At 51.3% G+C, this 19,903-nt stretch overlaps 1 protein-coding gene across 1 annotated transcript in view; it reads left to right on the top strand.

The window, feature by feature from the left end:
• Positions 1–45: 45 nt before the first annotated feature.
• LOC122548346 (valine--tRNA ligase-like) overlaps positions 46–19,903 on the top strand; it is a gene marked incomplete at its 5' end in the record, with an annotated part of 23,141 nt that continues 3,283 nt past the window's right edge. Inside the window, 10 exons of the mRNA XM_043686885.1 lie at positions 46–187; positions 4,320–4,424; positions 7,467–7,535; positions 8,321–8,399; positions 10,745–10,872; positions 13,156–13,311; positions 13,869–14,075; positions 16,262–16,373; positions 17,415–17,587; positions 18,379–18,528. Of these exons, the coding sequence (XP_043542820.1) occupies positions 46–187; positions 4,320–4,424; positions 7,467–7,535; positions 8,321–8,399; positions 10,745–10,872; positions 13,156–13,311; positions 13,869–14,075; positions 16,262–16,373; positions 17,415–17,587; positions 18,379–18,528 (1,321 nt within the window). The remainder of the gene's footprint in view (positions 188–4,319; positions 4,425–7,466; positions 7,536–8,320; positions 8,400–10,744; positions 10,873–13,155; positions 13,312–13,868; positions 14,076–16,261; positions 16,374–17,414; positions 17,588–18,378; positions 18,529–19,903) is intronic.

The raw sequence follows: 19,903 nt of genomic DNA on the forward strand, positions 1-19,903 counted from the left end.
GGGTGTGTGTGTGGGTGTGTAGGTTTGCAGAGTAACACTAGCTAGAGCTTCTTTCCCGCAGACCGAGGATCTGAAAGCCTTCTACCCAGGCACACTGCTGGAGACGGGCCACGACATCCTGTTCTTCTGGGTGGCCAGGATGGTCATGCTGGGCTTAAAGCTGACCGGGAAGCTACCTTTTCAGGAGGTAACGTTCATCAGTGTTACTGAGCCTCTGTACAGTGTGGGTGACTCCTTCCCCCTCACCGCCCAGTGTTACTGAGCCTCTGTACAGTGTGGATGACTCCTTCCCCCTCAGGGCCCAGTATTACTGACCCTCTGTACAGTGTGGGTGACTCCTTCCCCCTCAGGGCCCAGTGTTACTGAGCCTCTGTACAGTGCGGGTGACTCCTTCCCCCTCAGGGCCCAGTGTTACTGAGCCTCTATACAGTGTGGGTGACTCCTTCCCCCTCAGGGCCCTATGTTACTGAGCCTCTGTACAGTGTGGGTGACTCCTTCCCCCTCAGGGCCCTATGTTACTGACCCTCTGTACAGTGTGGGTGACTCCTTCCCCGTCAGGGCCCAGTGTTACTGACCCTCTGTACAGTGTGGGTGACTCCTTCCTCCTCACCGCCCAGTGTTACTGAGCCTCTGTACAGTGTGGGTGACTCCTTCCCCCTCAGGGCCCAGTGTTACTGACCCTCTGTACAGTGTGGGTGACCCCATCCCCCTCAGGGCCCAGTGTTACTGACCCTCTGTACAGTGTGGGTGACCCCTTCCCCGTCAGGGCCCAGTGTTACTGACCCTCTGCACAGTGCGGGTGACCCCTTCCCCGTCAGGGCCCAGTGTTACTGACCCTCTGTACAGTGTGGGTGACCCCTTCCCCCTTACTGCCCAGTGTTACTGACCCTCTGTACAGTGTGGGTGACCCCTTCCCCCTTACTGCCCAGTGTTACTGAGCCTCTGTACAGTGTGGGTGACTCCTTCCCCCTCAGGGCCCTGTGTTACTGAGGCACTGTACAGTGTGGGTGACCCCTTCCCCGTCAGGGCCCAGTGTTACTGAGCCTCTGTACAGTGTGGGTGACCCCTTCCCCGTCAGGGCCCAGTGTTACTGAGCCTCTGTACAGTGTGGGTGACCCCTTCCCCCTCAGTGTCCAGTGTTACTGACCCTCTGTACAGTGTGGGTGACTCCACCCCCCTCAGGGCCCAGTGTTACTGACCGTCTGTACAGTGTGGGTGACCCCTTCCCCCTCAGGGCCCAGTGTTACTGAGCCTCTGTACAGTGTGGGTGACTCCTTCCCCCTTACTGCCCTGTGTTACTGAGCCTCTGTACAGTGTGGGTGACCCCTTCCCCCTCAGGGCCCAGTGTTACTGAGGCACTGTACAGTGTGGGTGACCCCATCCCCCTCAGGGCCCAGTGTTACTGACCCTCTGTACAGTGCGGGTGACCCCTTCCCCGTCAGGGCCCAGTGTTACTGAGCCTCTGTACAGTGTGGGTGACTCCTCCCCCCTCAGGGCCCAGTGTTACTGACCCTCTGTACAGTGTGGGTGACCCCCTTCCCAGTCAGTGCCCAATGTTACTGAGGCACTGTACAGTGTGGGTGACCCCTTCCCCCTCAGGGCCCAGTGTTACTGAGCCTCTGTACAGTGCGGGTGACCCCTTCCCCGCTAGGGCCCAGTGTTACTGACCCTCTGTACAGTGTGGGTGACCCCTTCCCCCTCAGGGCCCAGTGTTACTGAGCCTCTGTACAATGTGGGTGACTCCTTCCCCCTTACTGCCCTGTGTTACTGAGCCTCTGTACAGTGTGGGTGACCCCTTCCCAGTCAGTGCCCAGTGTTACTGACCCTCTGTACAGTATGAGTGACTCCTCCCCCCTCAGGGCCCAGTGTTACTGACCCTCTGTACAGTGTGGGTGACCCCTTCCCCCTCAGGGCCCAGTGTTACTGACCCTCTGTACAGTGTGGGTGACTCCTTCCCCCTTACTGCCCAGTGTTACTGACCCTCTGTACAGTGTGGGTGACCCCTTCCCCGTCAGGGCCCAGTGTTACTGAGCCTCTGTACAGTGTGGGTGACCCCCTTCCCCCTCACCGCCCAGTGTTACTGAGGCACTGTACAGTGTGGGTGACTCCTCCCCCCTCAGGGCCCAGTGTTACTGAGCCTCTGTGCAGTGTGGGTGACCCCCTTCCCAGTCAGTGCCCAATGTTACTGAGGCACTGTACAGTGTGGGTGACCCCTTCCCCGTAAGGGCCCTGTGTTACTGAGCCTCTGTACAGTGTGGGTGACCCCTTCCCCGTCAGGGACCAGTGTTACTGACCCTCTGTACAGTGTGGGTGACCCCATCCCCCTCAGGGCCCAGTGTTACTGAGCCTCTGTACAGTGTGGGTGACCCCTTCCCCCTCAGGGCCCAGTGTTACTGAGCCTCTGTACAGTGTGGGTGACCCCTTCTCCCTCAGGGCCCAGTGTTACTCACCCTCTGTACAGTGTGGGTGACCCCTTCCCCCTCAGGGCCCAGTGTTACTGACCCTCTGTACAGTGTGGGTGACCCCATCCCCCTCAGGGCCCAGTGTTACTGAGCCTCTGTACAGTGTGGGTGACCCCTTCTCCCTCAGGGCCCAGTGTTACTAACCCTCTGTACAGTGTGGGTGACCCCTTCCCCCTCAGGGCCCAGTGTTACTGACCCTCTGTGCAGTGTGGGTGACCCCTTCTCCCTCAGGGCCCAGTGTTACTAACCCTCTGTACAGTGTGGGTGACCCCTTCCCCCTCAGGGCCCAGTGTTACTGGGCCTCTGTACAGTGTGGGTGACCCCATCCCCCTCAGGGCCCAGTGTTACTGGGCCTCTGTACAGTGTGGGTGACCCCATCCCCCTCAGGGCCCAGTGTTACTGACCCTCTGTACAGTGTGGGTGACCCCCATCCCCCTCAGGGCCCAGTGTTACTGACCCTCTGTGCAGTGTGGGTGACCCCATCCCCCCTCAGGGCCCAGTGTTACTGACCCTCTGTGCAGTGTGGGTGACTCCTTCCCCTTGTTTGCCTTTGTTGGTCAGAGTATGGAATACAGGAGTTGGGAGGTCATGTTGCAGCTGTGCAGGACTTGGTTAAGCCATTTTGGAATATTGTGTGCAATTCTGCGCTCCCTCCTAACGGAAAGATGATGTGAAACTTGAATGGGTGCAAAACACAGTTACAAGGATGTTGCCAGGGTTGGGAGGGTTTGTGCCGCAGGGAGAGGCTGAACAGGCTGGGGCTGTTTTCCCTGGAGCGTCTGAGGCTGAGGGGTGACCTTATAGAGGTTTATAAAATCATGAGGGGCATGGATAGGGTAACGAGACAAAATTATTTCCCCAGCGTGGGGGATCCAGAGGGCATAGGTTTAGGGTGAGGGGAACGATTTAAAAGGGATCTATGGGGTAACTTTTATACATGGAGGGTGGTGCGTGTATGGAATGAGCTGCCAAAGGAAGTGGTGGAGGCTGGTATAATTACAACATTTAAAAGGCACCTGGATGGGTATATACAGAAGAACCTCGATTATCCGAACCAGATGGGCAGGCACTATTTAGTTCGGATAATTGATTATTCGGATAATTGATTTGCTCTTAAACAAGGGAAGCCTTACTGTTCTACTGCTGTGCTCTGTCGGAGAGTTTATTTAAATCTATAATTTTGATGAGTCTGCTATTTAAACAAACTAATCTTTGCACTCTGCAAATTGCAGGTTAAACTGCGAAAGACTAAGGCCTTACCATCACACAAACACTTGAAACCCCAGCATTACCCAAGGTCCCGAACAGCTTCTACAATCACAGGAGCATTTGTCCATTTCTGGGAACTCAGTGTCACGGCAGGAAGACAGAAGTACCGCCTCACGCACGTGTTCACTTTCTCTGCTGTGTTTTTCACGAGCGGCCTGTAAAAGTGACGGGAATGAGGCAGTTACTTCCGCACAGGGCTGTGTAGCTAACACTTACATAAAAAATATCCAGATGTTGATGTTTGAGGTGCTCGTGTTCCTTTGTTTTTGCTGGTGTTTTCACATGTTCTTCAGTACGGGTAATACAAACACGCTTACCTCTGATGTAACATTCTTATGGGACCTTCAGATCTTCTGCGGATAATCCAAAATTCGGATAATTGATATTCAGATAATTGATATTCAGATAATTGAGGTTCCTCTGAAAATAGGAAGGGTTTAGAGGGATATGGGCCAAGTGCTGGTAAATGGGACTAGATTACTTTAGGGTATCTGGTCAGCGTGGACAGGTTGCACCGAAGAGTCTGTTTCCGTGCTGTCTGACTGTGCTGTACTGATTCTCGTCTCTCTCCTGTGCTGATCCCCTCAGGTTTACCTCCATGCCATCGTCCGGGATGCTCACGGCCGCAAGATGAGCAAATCTCTCGGCAACGTCATTGACCCCCTCGATGTGATCTTCGGCATCACGCTGGAGGTGAGACCCTACTGGAGGATGTGGGGTATCTCCTTGCTCAGCCCCGCTGGCTGCTTGCTGTGGTGGGTTACCAAATGGACTGACCCCATCGGCAAGAGCTACTGCTCTGGGATGGGAGGCCACCCTGACTGAAGGGAGCAGAGACGACATTGGTCTCGGGTGGCAACGTGAAACGACCGACAGTGACTATATCATCTGTTTCACGTCTCGGTCGGTTTTCTTTCCGCTTGCAGTCAGTGGGGAAACGAATCCAGGTGATGTATGTGACTGTATTCCAATGAAACAGTATTCAGGAGGAATCATCCTGTGTTCGCGGATCTCACTGCACCCAATGGCGGGCCCTGTCCCTGTATGTGATAGGAGCAGGAGTGGACTCCCTCCTTCAGGAATGGTGCATCTGGTCGTCTTGATCAGCTGATCCAGCAAAGATAAGCGATGGGAAATTCCTTCACTCAGAGAGTTCTGCGTCTCCGGAATTCTCTGCCTCTGGGGTGGAGTGTCATGGATCAGATCAGACTCCCTCAAAATGTTTTATGAAGGTAGCCTCAGCCCTAACTTTTTCTTTCTTTTAAGGGAAATGCAATTTGACTGGTCAAACTATTCAATATTAAGCAAAACACTATTTATTTAAACACTGTAATTAAAATACAACCATAGAAACAGGAACTTAGAATAACCAAACTCAATTGGAAAACTTAACAGAATAGTAAACACAGTAACTATTACTAATTAACTGTTCCAAAATAGTAACATCCCATAAACACACCCCTTGGTGTAAGTCAGGTGAATTGGCCATGCTAAATTGCCTATAGTGTTAGTTGCATTGAAAATGTGTTGCTGGAAAAGCACAGCAGGTCAGGCAGCATCAAAGGAGAAGGAGAATCGACGTTTCGGGCATAACTTGAAGAAGGGCTTATGCCCGAAACGTCGATTCTCCTTCTCCTTTGATGCTGCCTGACCTGCTGCGCTTTTTCAGCAACACATTTTTAAGCTCTGATCCCCAGCATCTGCAGTCCTCACTTTCTCCTTGTTAGTTGTATTAGTCAGGGGTTACTGTAGGGTAGAGGAAATGGGTCTGGGTGGGTTACTCTTCAGAGGGTTAGTGTGGACTTGTTGGGCTGAAGGGCCTGTTTCATACTGTGGGGAATCTAACCTAGTCTAGTCTTGGCAAAAGGCAAATTCAGAAAGACAGATTTTGACTTGCGGAAAATCCAGAAGCTGAGGAAGGGGACCCACAGCTTTTGAATGTAATCGAGAGAGGGGAAAAATAGCTTCCCCTTCTTCGTGCCCGCAACAGCTTAAAGCTAAATCTAAAATCTAAAAAAAACCTCAAGATCCTGGTTCTGTCAGAGATGACCTCACCCAGTCAGGCTGCTTCTATTGTTCCAACTTTTTAAAAAAACCCAAGGCATCTCAAGCTGTTTACTCGAGTGGCTCTGTATACGCTGCTCATCACGTCTGCTTTAAAATGTCTCTTCAATGAAAAAAGAACAAAATACACCTCTTAAAGGCCCAGCATGTCACAGGAGGGAGGGCAGAATGCTGTCAATACTTCGCTGTTACATATATTTATCCCTGGGATAGATGGATAGTTGAGGAGGCAGCAGGATAGTGGCGTGGAAGGTGAGCATATCGATGGGAGGAGGAGATTACACTCCTGCTGCCCCTGTTTCCTGTGTTTCTGGATTCCACTTTCTCAACGGATCCCCTGCCCACATTGTCACTGCATCTGTCTGCCTCTGTCTTGGTCTTAACGACTGAGCTTCCAGGGGTTTCTGAGACAGAGAATTCCGAAGATCCGCCATTCTCTGTGTGAAACTGTGGGTTTCCTCCGGGTGCTCCGGTTTCCTCCCACAGTCCAAAGATGTGCAGGTCAGGTGAATTGGCCATGCTAAATTGCCTGTAGTGTTAAGTAAAGGGGTAAATGTACGGGTATGGGTGGGTTACGCTTCGGCGGGTCGGTGTGGACTTGTTGGGCCGAAGGGCCTGTTTCCACACTGTAGGTAATCTAATCTAATCTAATCTAATCTAATTTCTCCTCACACTGATCCAAATGACCAGCACCTCACCTCGAGTTAATGAGCCTTCGACGGGAGACCTTTGCCAATGACGACAGGTTACAAACTGAGACACTGTTAGACAGATCTGCACCTTCAGAATTATTGACTCTGACACATATAAACGTCGGAGTGTAATGGGGAGTAACCGGGGGTGGGGGGGGGGGTGTTTATAAATACTCTCCAATCAACCAGCTCAGAGACAGTTCCAATGTAGAAAGCTCTGGAGCAGGTGGGCCTTGGACCCAGACTTCCTGTCTCAGAGGCATAGACATTATCACTATACATCTTGTATTTGTACAGTTTTATTCACCTATTTTTCCAATTGGGCCATTCAGAGATGTTATTACTCACCTTGGGAGCAGGTGGGACTTGAACCCAGGCCTCCTGGCCTAGGGGTAGGGGCACTACCTGTGTGCCAAAAGTGTTCCTTGTATCTGTTTCAATCATAGGATCCCTACAGTGTGGAAGCAGGCCATTCAGCCCATTGAGTCCACACAAATCATTCGAATAGCATCCTATCCCTCTACCCTAGCATTTTATCCTTGCATTTCCCATGGCCAATCCACCCAAACCTGCACATCCCTGGGACACTATGGGACAATTTCCCATGGCCAATCCACCCTAACTTGCACATCCCTGGGCACAATGGGATAATTTCCCATGGCCAATCCACCCTAACCTGCACATCCCTGGGCACTATGGGACAATTTCCCATGGCCAATCCACCCTGACCTAAACACTTTTGGACTTGGGGAGGAAACCGTGGGTCAGCGGAGTTGACCCACGCTGACACGGGGAGAATGTGCAAACCCCACACAGACAGTCACCTGAGGGTGGGATCGAATCCGGGTCCCTGGCGCCGTGAGGCAGTGATTAGTACCTGAAGGTATCAGGCCTGTTGTTTAAGGTCCTGCTTTGTCAGAGAGCAGGCACCCCTCGTGTGCCCACAGTCGCTTATTTGCTTGTGTTTGTGTTTCGACAGGGTCTGCACGCACAGCTACTGGACAGTAACTTGGACCCCGTCGAGATTGAGCGAGCCAAGGCGGGTCAGGTAAAGACACTGGAGAGTTACACAACTCTCTCTCTCTCTCTCTCTCTCTCTCTCTCTCTCTCTCTCTCTCTCTCTCTCTCTCTCTCTCTCTCTCTCTCTCTCTTCCCCCCCCCACCCCACACTGTCTGTCGGGGAGCAGAGAGAATGTGCAGCTTACTACCACGAGGACTGGGGAAATGAACAGCATAAGCACGTTTACGGGGAAGTTCAACAGAGAGAGGGTGTACTGACTCGCCCAAACAACTCGTTGGTGACGTTTATAGACGTTGTACTGTTACGTCTCCCTCGCCACCTAATACGCCTTGTGTGCACTGTTTTCTGCCCGTGGTTGGCACGCTCACACCTCCTAAGACCGGAGGTCCTGAGTTCAAGTCTTCCTTTAGTTTGACCTTCCTAGTGCGGGGCTGAGGGAGTGTATCACTGTCAGAGATACCATCTTTCAGATCAGACATTAAACTGAGGCCCTTTCTTACACCCCACCTTCAGGTGGATGCAAAGGCCCTAAAGCCATCCTTTCAAACCAGGGAGTTGGAGTAACCCTCTTTGTTCTGGCCAATATCAGCTGACATCACATTAGTAGAAAGTGATGGGAGCTTCCTCTGTACAAATTGGCTGGCGTAACATTTTGTACATTATTGCAGTCACTAAACTGCATTGGCTGTAAAGCGTTTGGGGGGGCGTGGTGTGCTGATTAGAGAAAGGAGCTATATAAATGCAAGTCTGCCTCTCATGTGTGACCATCCAGGACTTAAATCTCATCTTTATCTTTTGGTTTTGCCTGTCAGAAATCTGATTATCCGGTTGGAATTCCGGAATGTGGGACTGACGCCCTGCGATTTGCTCTATGTGCCTACACGTCCCAAGGTAATGCGTCATGGAATTTTTCAGCTCCAGCGGTTTTCCCGTTTCCGTTTGGATCTTTGCTGTAACATAGCAGTGACTTGGTTATTTGGGAATGAGGCAGCTTATTCCAGCATCGTTACTGGGTGCAAAAACTGAGTTTTACAAAAAAAAAACACACATGCTGGCAAATGTATACTTGTAGAAACTCTTACTATTAGTTTTTATATCTCTAACTAGTTTTCTCTTGTTCTGACATTTGTCCCTTTATTTAAAGTCCTTCTTTGGGCTGATGTTATGAACTAGCAATCTCCCGACTGACCACTAATCTTTACAGATTTCTTTCAATTTGATGTTGTCCTTAACTTCCTCCACTAATCACCGATGATACATCTTTCTCTAAGTTCTTCACGAGAAGTTATGTTGAGGCTGTACAGGACGATGGTGAGGCCTCTTCTGGAATAGTGTCCAGTTCTGGTCACCCAGTTGGAGGAACATAGAACATTCTAGCGCAGTACAGGCCCTTCAGCCCTTGATGTTTGGCCGACATGTGGAACCAATCTGAAGCCCATCTAACCTACACTATTCCATTTTCATTCATATGCCCATCCAATGACCATTTAAATGCCGTTAAACTTGGCAAGTCTACCACTGTTGCAGATAATGCATTCCATGCCCCTACTACTCTCTGAGTAATGAAACTAACTCTGACATTTGTCCTATATCTATAATCCCTCAATTTATAGCTATGTCCCCTCATGCTAGCCATCACCATCCAAGAGAAAATGCTCTCACTGTCCACTGTATCTAACCTTCTGATTATCTTGTATGTCTCAATTAAATCACCTCTCAACCTTCTCTGTAATGAAAACAGCCTCAAATCCCTCAGCCTTTCCCCATAAGACCTTCCCTCCAGACCAGGCAACATCCCAGTAAATCTCCTCTGAACCCTTTCCAAAGCTTCCACATCCTTCCTACAATGCAATGACCAGAACCATCCGCAATGCACCAGAGTTTTGTACAGCTGCATCATGACCTCATGGTTTTGAAACTCAATCCCTCGATCAATAAAAGCTAACACACCATATGCCTTCTTAACAGTCCTATCAATCCGGGTGGCAACTTTCAGGGATCTATGCACATGGATACCGAGATCTCTCTGTTCATCTACACTACCAAGAATCTTACCATTTGCCCAGTACTCCGTATTCCTGTTACTCCTTCCGAAGTGAATCACCTCACACTTTTCAGCATTAACCACCATTTGCCACCTCTCAGCCCAGGTCTGCAGCTTACCTATGTTCTCTGTCACATACAACATCTTTCAGCACTATCCACAACTCCACCGGCCTTGTTGTCGTCTGCACATTTACTAATCCATCGTTCTATGCCCTCCAGATCATTTATAAAAATGACAAACAGCTGTGGCCCCAAAACAGATCCATGCCATACACCACGAGTAATTAAACTCCAGGACGAACATTTCCCATCAACCACCACCCTCGGTCTTCTTTCAGCTAGCCGCTTTCTGATCCAAAGGAAGGATGTTATTAAGGTGGAGAGGGTTCAGCATTGATTTACCAGGATGTTGGCGAGTATGGAGGGTTTGAGTTATAAAGGTAGGCTGGGACTTTTTTTCACTGGAGCGTAGGGGCTTGAGAAGCCACCTTTTAAAGTAATGAGTGGTACCGATAGAGTGAGTGGTAGGTGTCTTATCCCTAGGATGGAGGACTTCAAGACTATGAGGCACATTTTTAAGATAAGAGGAGAGCGATTGAAAGCAGACATGATGGGGAATTTTTATACACAGGGTGGTTCGCGTGTGGAATCACCTTCCTGAGGAAGTGGTGGATGTGGCTACATCTACAATGTTTAAAAGACGTTTGGATAAGGACATGAATGGGAAAGGGTTTGGAGGGAAATGGGCCAGGGGCAGGCAGGTGGGACTAGTTTAGTTTGGGATTGTGGACAGTTGGACAGAAGGGTGTGTTTCAGTGCTGGATGACTCGATGACTCTCTGCCCTGCTTTCATCTCCCTCCCTGACAGCGTCGAGGGTGTGCCAACTCTCACATGTATCGCCACCTCCTTCTGTGGAGTTAGGGGGGTGGGCAAGCCAGGCTGGTCTGGCCCACAAGTGGATGGTAAATACCCCTCACTCTCCGGAATGGCTCTGTTATTGGTTCAGGGTGAACAATGGGTTTTAATTGCCGTTCCCGGGGACCACCTCCTGATGGTTTACTGCCGCGGGACAGTTTTCCTTTCCTGATTCTCTCTGCCCCCGTGTGGGGCTGAGGTTGACACCTACGATTCGGTGGCCGGTTTAGGAACGTTCCTGTCTTTCTCCCCCCGCCCCCCCCAACCCCCACAGGCCGAGATATCAACCTGGACGTGAACCGCATCCTGGGGTACCGCCACTTCTGCAACAAGCTGTGGAACGCCACCAAGTTCGCCATCCGTGGTCTGGGGGAGAACTTCAAACCAGAGGGCCGTGCCCAGGTAGGACGACTGGCAGAGGGTCAGGCGGGCACAGGAAGACCCTTTGCTTCCCACCCACCCCCCACCCACCCACAGAGGGCATTCAATTCTGGCCTCCTTCCTATCGGAAAGATGTTGTGCAACTTGAAAGGGTTCAGAAAAGACTTACAAGGATGTTGCCAGGGTTGGAGGATCTGAGCTACAGGGAGAGGCTGAACAGACTGGGGCTGTTTTCCCTGGAGCGTCGGAGGCTGAGGGGTGACCTTATAGAGGTTTATAAAATCATGAGGGGCATGGACAGGGTGAATTGTCTTTTCCCTGGGGTGGGGGTATCCAAAATTAGAGGGCATAGGTTTAGGGTGAGAGGGGAAAAATATAAAAGGGAACAAAGGGGCAACTTTGTCACACAGAGGGTGGTACGTGTATGGAATGAGCTGCCAGAGGATGTGGTGGAGGCTGGTACAATTACAACATTTAAGAGGCATCTGGATGGGTATATGGATAGGAAGGGTTTGGAGGGATATGGGCCGGGTGCTGGCAGGTGGGACTAGATTGGGTTGGGATATCTGGTCGGCATGGACGGGTTGGGCCGGAGGGTCTGTTTCCGTGCTGTACGACACTAAAACGATGTACTTACCGTGCTGGTGGGCAAGGATACCTGGATGCTCCCAGTGCTGCACTGAGGCAGCTGGAAGACTGACCATCCTTCACAGGAGGCATTCCAGCTGCCAGCTACAATCAGCGGAAAATAAATCCTCTTGAAGATTGGCAGAGGTTAATTCTTGCCTGAGGTTCCTGCACCAAGTCCTTTGTTAACATCCGGTGGATTGCATTAGTTTGTCACTGTCTTTAAGATGAGGAGGAACACTTGGTGGCTGTTAGTAGTTAGAGTAAATATATCAGGGAGCATCTGTGACACGGACTGAGAGGTGTTGAGACTGAGGAGTCCATAAACTCTCCATGAGCAGAAAGGTACATGTGCCTCGATTCCAGTCTCCCCAGTGAGCTTGGAATCTAATAACGTACCTCACCCCTCATTGCAGAAAGAGCTGAGGGTCCTTTATCCTGCGGGATCTTGTAGGGACACTAATTGCTGGTTTATTTCCTCCAGCAATGGCTGCAAATCAACACTCGATAGGCTGCAAAATGCTGATCATCTACGTAAAGTTTCGAAAGGTGTTAGGAGCAAGAGAGGAATCAGCACATGTCAATCATTGACTTTAATCCCATTCCACCATTCAGTAAGACCATATGACTCTAGGATCACCCCAACTCCAGGATATCTCTGCAGGAGTCCCTCAGGGTAGTGTCCAAGGCCTAACCATTTTCAGCTCCTTCATCAGTGACCGCCCCTCCATCATAAGGTCAGAAGTGGGGATGTTCACCAAGGTTCACACAGTGTTCAGCACCATTCATCACTCCTCAGATACTGAAGCAGTCCGGGTCCAAATGCAACAAGAGCTGGACAATATCCAGGCTTGGGCTGACCAGTAACAAGTAAATAGCAACTAGATATCAGGCCATGACTGTCTCTATTACGAATCCAATCTGACCACCAGCCCTTGACATTCAATGGCCTTATCATTTCTGAATCCCCCACTATCAACATCCTGGGTATTACCATTGACCAGAAACTCAAATGGACTCACCATGTAAATACAAGAGCAAGTCAGGGGCTGGGAATCCTGCGGTGAGTAACTCCCCTCCTGACTCCCCCCAAAACCTGTCCCACCATCTGCACAAGTCAGGAGGGTGAGGGAATACTCCCCACTTTCCCCGGATGGGGGCAGCTCCAACAGCACTCAAGAAGCTCAACACCATCCAGGAACAAAGCAGCCCCCGCTTGATTGGCACCACATCCACAAACATCCCCTCCCTCCACCTCCCCCGACACTCAGTAACAGCAGTGTGTACCATCTACAAGGTACCCTGCAGAAACTCCCCAAACATCCCCTCCCTCCACCCCCCGACACTCAGTAGCAGCAGTGTGTACCAGCTACAAGGAAATCCTAGAATTCCTCGAGTAATGATTGGGTACATTCAAGACAGTAAATGTTTAGATACCAGAGGCTTTTGGTGATCTGGGGGTAGTAGGAGGTTGGGATTGAAGTTGGAGTTTTGTATGCTCCCACTGAAGCGGAAGGTGAGGTGGTGACGGTTGGAATATCCAACTCCTGCTCTCGGGGTTTGATTGACGGAACATTGGGAAGGGCGGAGCTTGCAGGACGCCTGGCTTGGCAAGGGGCTGAATGGCTACTGTCTGTGCTGTAAATTGGCTGTCGTTGTGTTTCTCCCACCCTGTAGGATGCATCACGAGGGAGCCTGATTGATGGCTGGGTTCTGAGCCGTCTGAGCCATGCGGTGGAGCTGTGTAACACTGGCTTTGGGCTGTATGACTTCCCGGCTGTAACCACAGCTGTCTACAACTTCTGGCTGTATGAGCTGTGCGACGTTTACCTGGTGAGCCCACTATGACCCCAATGCTGTGTCGCACCGTCTGCCAAGGTCGTATTCGAGTTTTCCCAAGCGGACAGTCCATGCTGGCTCTCAGGAAAGCAGTCCACTCTGGCGAGTTTCCTCTACCCAGCCACACATCGCAGCTACCTATGACTAATCAATGGGGGACTCTCGACGTGAGTCCTGCAGGCTGCAGTTTCCCTGTATTGCCCATACCCACCTGCAGTCCTGGCTAGCTCCACTGCTCTGTCTACAGCCGATATATTTCCAAGTCGGGATGGGGAGGGCTCGGAGGAGAACTTGCAGGGGGTGGTATTCCCATGTATATGCTATCCTTGGCTGTCAGGGACTCTGTCTGGTGTTGTTTGGGTGTGAGGGCTATGAGGAAAGTGAGGACTGCAGATACTGGAGAGCAGCGTGCTTTGCCTGAGGGAAGGCCATTGGCAATAGGTAATGCTGGGACTTGCTGTCAATCGCGACTTTCCCTGGAATGCTGAGTGAATGGCGAGTCAATGTCCCTTCTCTGTCTGCTCCGCCAAACTCCCATCCCGCCCCGTCAGGAATGCCTGAAGCCTGTGTTTGTTGGAACCGATGAGGAAGCAGTGAGCGTGGCCCAGAACGTGCTGTACACCTGCCTGGACACAGGCCTTCGACTCCTCAGCCCTTTCATGCCCTTCGTAACCGAGGAACTGTACCAGAGGTTACCACGGCGATCGGCTCAGGACCCTCCGAGCATTAGTGTGACTCCATACCCGGAATCTGAAGAGGTACGTGAGTCTGTATGTGTGTGTGTGAGTCTGTACCTGCCTGTGTCTGACTGTACTTCTGTGTGTGTGTGTCTCTGTCTGACTGTGTGCGTGTGAGCGTGCGCGCGCGCGTGTCTGCCTTGATGCCTTTCTGTCACTCTTCACCTCTGACCCTTCTTTCTTCATCTGTTGCTCTCTGTCCGTCTCTCTTTCTGTCTGTATGTGTCTCTCTGCCTGTCTTTCTGCACATTTCTCTGTCTCTCAGCCCATCTCTCTCTATTTGCTTCTGTCTCTGAATGTCCTGCCTGTAGGAATTTATTTGGAGAAGCTCGACAAGGTCATTCTGCCTTTAAATTCCACGGTACAGCCTGATTGTGAATGATGTACAAGCAAAATGAACACTAAAACCAAGCGATATACAGTATTGTGGGAGATCAGGAAGGTTGGAGGAGCTGGGGAAGAGGTGAATGGCTGTAAGGGAGGTGTAAGTTTGATTCCTGGAACAGTGAAGATTGGTTAGTTTTTTTTCCTAATTTGTTCAGTGAATGTGGGTGTCATTGGCTGGATGCTGCATTTACTGCCCTGTCCCTAGTTGCCCCCTTGAGAAGGTGGGGGTGAGCTGCATTTACTGCCCTGTCCCTAGTTGCCCCCTTGAGAAGGTGGGGGTGAGCTGCATTTATTGCCCCTGTCCTTAGTTGCCCCCCTTGAGAAGGTGGGGGTGAGCTGCATTTACTGCTCCTGTCCCTAGTTGCCCCCCCTTGAGAAGGTGGGGGTGAGCTGCATTTACTGCCCCTGTCCCTAGTTGCCCTCCTTGAGAAGGTGGGGGTGAGCTGCATTTACTGCCCCTGTCCCTCGTTGCCCCCCTTGAGAAGGTGGGGGGTGAGCTGCATTTACTGCCCCCGTCCCTAGTTGCCCCCCCTTGAGAAGGTGGGGGTGAGCTGCCTTCTTGAACCGCTGCAGTCCATGTGCTGTGGGTAGACCCACAATGTCCCTTAGGGAGGGATTTCCAGGATTGGGACCCAGCCACACTGAAGGAACGGCCGATATATTTCCAAGTCGGGATAGGGAGGGGCTCGGAGGGGAACTTGCAGGGGGTGGGGTTCCCATGGACCTGCTGCCCCTTGTCCTTCTGGATGGAAGTGGCCGTGGGTTTGGAAGGTGCTGCCTGAGGATCTTTGGTGAGTTTCAGCAGGGTATCTTGTAGATGGTACACATTGCTGTTACTGAGCGTCGGGGGGTGGAGGGAGGGGATGTTTGGGGAGTTTCTGCAGGGTATCTTGTAGATGGTACACACTGCTGTTACTGAGCGTCGGGGGGTGGAGGGAGGGGATGTTTGTGGGTGTGGTGTCAATCAAGCGGGGGCTGCTTTGTCCCTGGATGGTGTTGAGCTTCTTGAGTGTTGTTGGAGCCCCCCCCCAATCTTGGGAAAGTGGGGAGTATTCCCTCACCCTCCAGCCTTGTGCCTTGTAGTTGGTGGGATCAGTTTTGGGAAGTCAGGAGGGGAGTTACTCACTGCAGTATTCCTAGCCTCTGACCCTGCTGTTGTAGCAATAGTATTTTCACATGGTGATTTCTATTCCCTGCTCAGGGGAAGATGATGGCCTAATGGTATTATCGCTGGACTCTGAACCCAGGACCCAGGTCATGTTCTGGGGACCTGGGTTTGAATCCCGCCCCAGCAGATGGTGGAATTTGTATTCAATAAATCTCTGAAGTTAAGAGTCTAATCATAACTAGGAATCTATTGTCGGAAAAACTCACCTGGTTCACTAATGTCCTTCAGGGAAGGAAACTGTTGTCCTTACCTGGTCTGACCCACACGTGACTCCAGACCCACAGCAACGTGGGTAACTCTTAACTGCCCTCTGGGCAATTAGGGATGGGCAATAAACACTGGCCTGGCCAGTGACACCCTATTTAAAAAAACTGAGGTGAGTCCAGTTGAGTTTCTGGTCACTTGTTGTTGGGACGGGGGGGGTTTAGTGATATCAGTGAATCTCCAAAGTCACCGGCTGTCAGTAATATTGCCGGGAACGTTACTGAGGGTGCAGAAAGGGTTCATTGAGCTGGGGTGACATTTGGGCAGTTTTGGGGGGGTGCGGAGTTTGGACCTTTGGAGCCAGAGATCAGAGTGAGTGAGAAAGGTCCAACTGAGCCTTGAGATTCCTTCTGAGCAGCGTTGTGATGAGCTGCCTGTCTTTCTGCAGTACTGTTGGAGGAACGAGGAGCTGGACCGCACTGTGGAGTTTGTCATGACCATTATCCGCGCCATCCGATCCCTCCGTGCAGACTACAACCTTACCAAGACTAAAGCTGATTGTAAGTTGACTCGCTTCCCTGTTGCTTCCCCTACCCACTGGATCCGTGATAAAGCACAGTCAGAGAATCCCTGCAGTGCAGAAAGTGGCCATTTGGCCCATCAAGTCTACACTGCACTGACCCTCTCATCCAGACTCATGCCACCCCTGACACCCCACATGGATGTTTAGCACAGCCAATCCACCCTAACCTGCACATCTTTAGACTGTGGGAGGAAACCGGAGCACCCCAAGGAAACCTGTGCAAACTCCACATAGTTGCCCGAGGGTGGGATCGAACTTGGGTCCCTGGCACTGTGAGACAGCAGTGCCAGCCACTGTGCCACCCAGTTTTGCCAGCCCCTGGCCCCGTTCTAGATTTTTCCACCAGGGGAAAAAATCCTTTCCACGTGCTCCCTGTCAAGACCCCTCACCGGGATCTTCCTTACCCATTTGATCCAACACATCGCTGATCATTGCCTCAGCCGGGCTCTCTGTGGGAGCAAGTTGCACATTTAAACCACCCTCCCAGTCAGAAACGGGTTTCTCCTGAGCTGCTGCTTGACTCGATGAGCAACTTCCTTTGTTGAGGGAGGGGATCTTGCGCACAAGTGAGCCGCTGCATTTCCCGAAGTACAGCGGGTCACAGCGCTCCATAAAATTCTCCAGTAAAACCCAGGATGCTGGGAATCTCAAAACAAAGGCAGAGAGGATTGCTGGAGGAACTCAGCAGGTCTGGCAGGTTCTTTGGAGAGCGAAAGCAGAGTTAACGTTTTGGCTCCCGTGCGACTTTTCCTTGGAATGTCTTCGGATCAGCACTGCTAGAGAAGAGTCGCTTTGGACTGGGAGCGTTGACTGTGTTTCTCTCTCTCACTCTCTCTCCATAGATGCTCCCAGACCTGCTGAGTCTCTCCAGCCACTCTCATTGTGTTTGTTTGTGATTTAAGATCCTCCCTTTCACCATGAGGTATGTTCAGGGGGTGGTTGAGACAGACTCCGTATTGATGCCCAGTTCTTTGTTCTGCCAAGGTGCCCATTTCCTTGTGTGACCCTTTGCCCGCAGGTTACCTCTCGTGTTCGGATGAGGGCACAGCTGCCCAGCTGAACCCATTCTCCTCCTACATCCAGACGTTGTCCTCTTCCAAGTCGGTGACCTTCCTGGTGAACGAGGAGTGCCCAGACGGATGTGCCATGGTCATCGCTTCGGACCGCTGCACTGTCCACCTCATGCTGAAGGTAGGTACCAGGGAGGGGAGTGCCATCTGACAGTGTGTGTCTCTGTCTGTGTGTCTCTGTCTGTGTGTCTCTGTGTGTGTGTCTCTGTGTGTGTGTCTCTGTGTGTGTGTCTCTGTGTGTGTGCCTGACTCTGTGTCTGTGTGTGTCTGACTCTATGTGTGTCTGTGTGTGTGAGAGAGAGAGACACCTGCCGTGTGCCCACACCTCTCACTGAATCTGCCCCTGAGTAACTTCCCCCTTCCCTCACTGACGTGCGCAGGTATAGCCTTTACAAGAAGGAATTCACTTTTTTTGGTTAATTTTTAAGACTGCTTTATCAGCTGATCAAATCAAACCACAGCATGTTCTGGGCTCTTCGTTCATCTGGACTGACAAGGAACAGCAGCTGGCCACTCGGCCCTTCCAGCCTGCTCGCCCACTCTGTGAGATCATGGTTGACCTGATGTTAACCTTGCCTCTCCATTCCTGCCCATCGCCGATAATCCTCCATCCCGTTGGTCATCAAGACTCCATCTCCCTCACCCTCAAAAATCTGTAAAGATCCTGCACCCACTGGAAAGGGAATTCCCAAGACCCGGAACTCTTTGAGAGAAGGAAATGTTCCTTGTTTAACGATCACTGTGAGCTTCTAACAAATCCTCCCTCCTCCTCGCTTTGGGTCAGCGTGTTTTCTCCGATTGTCCTGCTCTCCCCAGTCACCCTCTCCGCTCTCCCGTGCTGTCGTGTTGCCGGGGCAATGACACGGTGAGAGTTTGGTTGACCGACCGGTTTCTGACCTGCCTGTTTGCCAGGGGCTGATCGATGCTGAGAAGGAGGTCACCAAGCTCCGGGCGAAGCAAGCCGACGTTCAGAAGCAGTTTGCGAAGCTCAGGGAGAAAATATCCAAAGCTGATTACAGCACCAAAGTGCCTCAGAAAATCCAGGAGCTGGATGCAGAGAAGGTAAGGGCCGAGTGGAGATTGGTCTGATCGGAGTGATGTCCCCAGGCATCGTGGGTGAAATGGACCAGGTTCTGTAGAAGCTGATTGGGGTTACCCTTATGTTAAAGCTGATCCCTGGCTAGACTGATAGAGCACCCCATTTCTATCCTCTGTCCCTCTGGAATGCCTCAGTTGAACCTGCCTCCCCCCCTCCATTCCCAGGCAGTACATTCCACACCCTCACTACCCACTGGGTGAGAAACTCTCTCCCTCACTTCACCCTCCCTCCATTTGTACATCCCTTTAAATCTATCCCCCTCTCGTTCCCGTTCCTTTTCCGAGTGGGAACAGCTTCTCCCTCTCTCCTCTGTCCAGCCCCCTCCCCACTCAGGATTTTGAAAACCTCTCTCAGATCTCCCTCTCCGAGGCGCCTTCTGTCTCAGAGAGAACATTCCCAACCTCTTCAATCTCTCCTCATCGCTGACCTTTCCCCATCCCTGGATCCGTTCTTGTAAATCGCTCCTGCCCTCTCTTCGACGCGTTCTCCATCTTTCCGATAATGTGGGGCCCACACCTGGACACAGTACTCCAGCTGGGGTCTAACAAGGGGCTGGGACACGTTCAGCATCAGCCCCTTGCTCTTGGACTCTGTGCCCCTGTTAATAAACCCGAGGACACTGTGTGCTTTATTCACTCTCCCTCCACCTGTCCCACCACCTTCAATGATCGGTGCACATTTACCCCCAGCTCCCCCTGCTCCTGTCCCACTCTTTTTAATATTGCCCCCCTTTCCCATTTTATATTGTCTATCAATGTCCTCCCCACCAAAGTGTAACCCCTCCCCCTTCTCTGCATTGAACACCATCTACTCCCTCTTCCCCCAACTTGTCAACGTCCTTTCAGAGTTACGCACTGACCCCCCATTTACAGTTTACAATTCTCCTGAGTCTGGTGTCATCTGCAAACTTGGAAATTGGCCCCTGCTCAGCAAGATCCCGATCATTAATAAATATCAGGACAAGCCCTGGGGAAGACCACTTGAAACCTTCCTCCAGCCTGAACAATATCCAATAGCCATTACTCTCTGTTAGCCGTCACTCGCACGGTCTCGTATCCACAGGGTCCCAGTCCGTTTTATTCTGTGACTGATAATGTTCCTGACAAAAGGGACAAGAGCAGCAAATACATGGGAATACCAAAGTCCGCTCCCAAATCCAGAAGTGCAAAGGATGGAGTTCTTCCCTCCATTTTTGACAGTGAGGAAGGATGTGGCAGGTGAGGAAGGATGTGTCAGGTTACAGCGGGATATAGATAAGTTGCAGAGCTGGGTAGAAAGGTGGCAAATGAAGTTCAATGTAGGTAAGTGTGAGGTGATTCACTTTGGTAAGAGTAACAA

Source organism: Chiloscyllium plagiosum, unplaced genomic scaffold (genome assembly GCF_004010195.1).
Source record: "Chiloscyllium plagiosum isolate BGI_BamShark_2017 unplaced genomic scaffold, ASM401019v2 scaf_53, whole genome shotgun sequence".
Taxonomy (NCBI): Eukaryota; Metazoa; Chordata; class Chondrichthyes; order Orectolobiformes; family Hemiscylliidae; genus Chiloscyllium; species Chiloscyllium plagiosum.